This window comes from Gavialis gangeticus, unplaced genomic scaffold (assembly GCF_001723915.1).
Source record: "Gavialis gangeticus isolate Ggan-Ray unplaced genomic scaffold, GavGan_comp1, whole genome shotgun sequence".
In the NCBI taxonomy this organism is placed as follows: Eukaryota; Metazoa; Chordata; order Crocodylia; family Gavialidae; genus Gavialis; species Gavialis gangeticus.
This window is the reverse complement of record NW_017729020.1, coordinates 6,516,722-6,521,942: the sequence shown is the minus strand read 5'-3', so window position 1 is coordinate 6,521,942 and position 5,221 is coordinate 6,516,722. Positions and strand designations below refer to the sequence as shown.

Below are 5,221 nucleotides of genomic sequence, written 5' to 3'. Positions count from 1 at the left end.
TCCTGGCCGCCCGCCTCGGCGCCGCGCCGCGGAGCGCCCTGCACATCCTGGTGCCCTGGCTGCTCTCCTCGGCGCCCCCCGGAGCCCCGGTACCGCCCGCCGGGGAGGTGGTCCCGGCCTGCCCGGCGCTGCCATCGCAAGGGGATGGGCCCCTGGGGTGGTCCTGCGCCCAGCCGGCGGGGGGCAGATGCCCGCAGGGGCCTTCTGCGACGGGAAACGGGGCAGAGGAGGGAGGTGCCAGGCCGGGGATGCCCCGGGACGGGCTGGCCGGGGCCAGCGGCCTGGTGCTGCTGTGGGCGTTCCCGCGCCTTGCGGGGAGATTTGCGGCCGAGCCCTTAGCTGTCCGGTGCATCTGGGACAACGAGAGCGTGAGCGCTCGTGGGGGGCGCGCCTGTAAAACCCATCGGGGTGGCTCGGGTCCCAGATGGGAGACGGGGATGGAGCGTGGCCCTCGGCGCAGGGCTGCGTGTCGGCACACGCGTACTGTGCGCGTGTGACTTTCAGACCGCTGCTTGTTGGACCGAGTGGTCGCGGCAGCACCCGTGCGCCGCTAGGACATTTTTATTCTTCGGGCTTTCTGCCCTTCGTCGCTGACGCCGCTAGCGCGAAGGAACGGCAGAACCGCATGCCAAGGGACGCAGTGCACGACTGACCTGCGCTGTGCAGAGCACAGCTCTGGAAGACCCCCGGTAGCAAGCCCTTTGGGAGCTGAGCTGGCACCTCCCAGCCACGTTGGCCCTTGGCTTCCCAGCACCACTCGGGGTGTATGTGGTTACTGCGTGCTGTTGAATGAAGGCTGCAACCGTGAGTTGCAGATGTATTGTGCGGTGAAAAACGCTCGGGTAGTAATCTGCCTTTTTTCTGACCTCCGGGCTGCTGTAGAAGATCTCCTATGTGCTTACAATAGAAGGGAAGCCCTACACCGTTCACCTGCAGCAGCAGTAAGTGGCGGGGTCTCTTGCCCCTGGCTGGTCCCTCCATGGTCCCCGCAAGCCCGTCGCAGGGAGGAGGTGCTGCCCGATGCCCTCGGGTCCATCATGGGCCGAAACGCGCTCTGCCACCAGCCGCCCAGGCTGACAAGGCCCCGGGTCCCCGGGCAGCAAAATGGCTCAGTGTGGGAACCTGCCTGCCGGGCCCGTGACTCTGGGGCTTCAAGTCAGAGGTTTGTGCCGTCAGGGTAGCGGGGACCAAAGCCGTTCAAGTGACTGTGGCTGCACTCCCGGTGGGCCCCCTCATCTGTAGGACGCATCTCAGCCCGGTCTGCTCCTGAACGCGATCTAGTGTGGAGGCTGAGTGTGCCCCAGGGGTCCGAGGCTACAGAAACTGCCCCGCAGATAGGGGGAGAAGGTGGACTCCTCTGAAGGGTTTGTGGCTGCCTCCCAGCTAGCACAAATGTCAGGAGTGGGTAGGAATAACGATTTCAGGAATAGTTGCTTTGGGAGGTCAAGGGGTTTTTCTTCCGTTTTCCTCATTTTCTCCCCCTCCCCCTTTGCAGAGTGTTTTTACCCAGCGATTTCAGGGTGTATACTTACAGCAGACAAGGTGCCGTGCACGCTGAAATCCCAACTATTAAGGTAAGAGGTGATGACTGCGCCCAGCTGCAACTCGGGTTTGTCAGAAGGGGTCCTTGGGGTCTTTCCTCCTCTCGATAAACAGTGCGGGAATCTTTTCTCCTGGAAAGTGCCTGGCACTTTTCTGTGTGCTGCTGACGCTTGACTGACCGTGCCAAGCGCTTCCTCAGGGACGCATGGGAACGCGCCGTGGGAGTCGGCACCAATCAGACGAGGCGCTGGGGAATGCAGAGCAAAGCGATTTTGCCCTTTTCTGCCTCAACAGGGCGCCGTGGAGCAGGGGACTGTGGTCCCCGGGGAGTCCTGTGCTCACTGGGTGGAAAGATCTGACCCGGCACAACTGCCGGCCTCTCTTGTCACAGTCCTTGGGGGCAGAGTCCACAGCGATGGGCTGGAAGGGAAGGGCGATCGGTGTTTCTGGAGCCCTTCCTGCCTCAAACTTCTTGGCAAGTGGGGAGCGTCTGGCTGCTGGCAAGCCCCGCTTTCCCAGCCCTAAAATGGGTGGCTTAGTAATACACAGGACAATGTCCATGGCCATGGCTGAGCGCCCTTAAAGAGCAAATGGTAGCCATGTCCAAGGCTCGAGGATATGGGCAGCCAGCCTTGCTGAGGCTGTGGAGCTCCCTGGCTCCCCCCCGAAGTCTGTTTCTCCTGGAATCTGTGTGGACAAAGATTCCCTGGTGGCCCAGGGGTTTTTGGCAGGGGGCCGAGACCGTTGGCCCACAAAACATGCGGAGGTGCTCAGACTGGGAGATGTGTGCCGCAGGTTGAGGTGTTTAAGGGTGCAGGTCAGCCAAGCGGTGCAAGGCAGAGAAAAGCAGAGCACATGAAGGTTTCATGTGCAAACTGCTCCCGTGATCCCAGGGGTTGGTTTTCCTCCCTTGGGATGGCAGTGATGGCACAGCCTCAGCAACGAGAGTCCTCATCTTTGCGTCCTGCTTGGGGCTCTTCATTGGAGATCTCTCCTGCCCAATGCAGAAGCCCCTGGTGTTTTTCTGGTTTTTCCCTCCAGCGTGACTGCTTCTACAGAGGATACGTTGCTGGCTTCCTCAGTTCGGTTGCGACTCTCAGCACCTGCGCCGGACTGAGGTAGGTGCCTCTCCTCTACCTGAGTGCCCTCGTTGCGTGGTTCACACGCAACGGGCTACTGTTTCTCGCTGCTCACTTGTGATTACCTCTCCCCTCTCAGGGGGGTGCTGCAGGTGGAGAACATCACCTATGGCATCGAGCCCTTGGACTCGGCACCTGGGTTCCAGCACCTGATGTATCGGACCTGGAATGAGGACGTTGAGAGTCGGATCTTTGTGGAGAATGACACTCTTTCAGGGGACGGAGGAGTCGTGCTTCAGCCAGACGCAGAAAGAGACGATATAGTAAGTGATGTACTCGGTGAGGGCAGGTGTCATAGCCAGTCAGCTCTGCAGATACCCGTGTGAAGCATTCGGGGGGAGACTTGGCTGCTGCAGTCTGTAGGAACAGCGCGGGTGCCAGGGGACAGTCCCCACTGCGATGGCAGTCCCCGTACCTGAGGCTGCAGCCCAGTTCCCTCAGCCTGTGTCTCCCACCCCACTCCGCGGTGTGGGATGTCCTGCAGCAGCTGGGTGCCGGTGCCCCCCTCTGGCAGCTGGGGTGGGACAAGTGTGTGCTTGGAAGACGGCAGCTCCGGGTTGCTGGCTGCCTGCGCAGAACATGTCCGTCGCAGGAAAACAAGGATTGGGGAGCAGCGCAGTGAGAAGCGCGGTATGCCTGGTGGGGCACCAAGCCACCCCGACGAGGAGCCACGGCAGGACAAGGCTGCGGCAGCCTCGGGGCAGGGGGGAAATCCAGTCCAAGTGGGTGAGGTGCTTGAGGCCTTCTGCCCAGGGTTTGCCTTTGTGAGGCGGGCAAAGCAGGCTGTGACTGCACAGAAATGTGGCACGAGAGCATCAGACCTGGATCCTCCCTGCACTAGGAGAGATGGAGAAGGGCCTGTGCCTTCCAGGGCTTTCTGGCCTCGGGGTAGGGGGTTGCTATTCAAGAAGCCTCAGCTCTGGAAGCACTGGGCCTCTCTGTGTTGCCCATCATGAAATCCTGTCCTAAGTGTCCATGGGGCCAAGTGCAGTCCAGCCCTTGGGGTCGCTGGCAGGTTTGTGATTCCGTGGCCTCTCGCGAGTCCTGCCATCACCAAGTAGCGTGGGAGGTGAGCAGGGGCAAGCCTGCCCAAGGAGCATGGTCAGGAGTGAGCACAGGGTGTGCAGCAGAGAAGATCTTTTGTTTTCCTTTCTAGCCAACGCACGGCCTCAGCAAATCCCCCAGATACGTGGAAATGCACGTGGTTGTGGCTAAAGCTCTAGTGAGTACTGAAGCTTTGAGGGGATTGTCCTCAGTGGAAAAGTGTAGCTGCTCGTGTTGGAGAGCCAGCTGCCTGGGGGCATGGTCATGGGGGATGCCTGGCTTTCCGGCCATGGAGCCCGTGGCCAGTTTGGAAACGTCCCCATTCAGTGCCTGCACCGTCTGTTTTGCGGAGGTGCAGAGATGTGGGGGAGGCTTGGGGGAAGGCATGGTATGTCAAGGACAATCTCTGGGCGTGCGTGAAGGTTGAGTGCACCCCTTGCCGTGGGGCCGGGTCCCCGGGGAGCGCAGTGCTGCGGTGACACGCTGCGTTCTGTGTCGCAGTACGACTACATGGGCTCGGACAAGGAGGTGGTGACGGAGAAGGTCGTGCAGCTCCTCGGCTTTGTCAACAGTGTGAGTTGCTGCCCCTTGGCCTTGCCTACTCACGGGGGAAACACTCTCTGCAGGGGTTGCTGTGGGGTAGCACGGCCCTGGGAGCAGGGGCCGAGCGCCAGGCCTGAGGGGCTCTGGTCCTGAGTCTGCTGCAAACCTGCTGCTGTGCCCGGAGCTGGAGCAGCTCAGAGGGAAGGGGTCTGCACCGGGCCAGGGGGCAGCTGCGCCTCCTGCAGGTGTTGCACAGCTAATGGGGCTGGCCTGCTCCTGATTTCTAGGGCTGAGCACTGGCCAGGCTCTTTCGAAAGCCAGGGGCCAGTAGTTGGCAGGGCTCGTTACCATGGACAGGGAGGAGCCACTTTGAACCGCCTGGCTCCCTCTGGGACTGAACAGGTGTTGGACAGATGAGGTGTAATTGTGGGGCGTTGTCGTTTGCCGCGCATGGTTTTTCTGTGCGTTGGTGCTTTGCTCCTCCCAGTGGTCGCCCAGCCCCAGTGCCCAGTGACTGGGCCCATCCTGTGCTGCCCTGGCAGGTGTTTGCCCCTCTCAATGTGACTGTCGTCCTGTCGTCCCTGGAGCTGTGGGTGGATGAGGACCAGATGGCGACGGCAGGGGAAGCCCCCGAGTTGCTGCAGAGGTTCCTGCGGTGGAAGAGCCTGCATCGCCCGCTGCGGCCGCATGACCTCACCTACCTGTTGGTGTAAGACGAGGGGACGGGGGGCTGTGCACCCCAGATCCCGGCAGCCTGCCCGCGGCCGGCTGGCCGGTGAGAGCATGGTGAGACCTGGGGCCTTTCTGTGTGTCGCAGGTCCCGGGAGCGGCCAGAGCACGTGGGGGCCTCCTTTGCAGGGCAGCTGTGTCTGCACAACTATTCAGGAGGGGTGGCCCTGGTAGGTGTCCAGAGCAGCCTGCGGGAGGGCAACGGGTGCCCCTGGCCCTGCAGC

The 5,221-nt window shown here is 61.8% G+C and overlaps 1 protein-coding gene across 1 annotated transcript in view; it reads left to right on the top strand.

The window, feature by feature from the left end:
- Positions 1-248: 248 nt before the first annotated feature.
- Positions 249-5,221, top strand: part of LOC109295460 (disintegrin and metalloproteinase domain-containing protein 18-like) — a 31,909-nt gene continuing 26,936 nt past the window's right edge. The window contains exons 1-9 of the mRNA XM_019514311.1: positions 249-368; positions 883-941; positions 1,496-1,574; positions 2,584-2,660; positions 2,761-2,944; positions 3,838-3,903; positions 4,227-4,298; positions 4,811-4,977; positions 5,086-5,167. Coding sequence (XP_019369856.1) covers positions 249-368; positions 883-941; positions 1,496-1,574; positions 2,584-2,660; positions 2,761-2,944; positions 3,838-3,903; positions 4,227-4,298; positions 4,811-4,977; positions 5,086-5,167 — 906 coding nt within the window. The remainder of the gene's footprint in view (positions 369-882; positions 942-1,495; positions 1,575-2,583; positions 2,661-2,760; positions 2,945-3,837; positions 3,904-4,226; positions 4,299-4,810; positions 4,978-5,085; positions 5,168-5,221) is intronic.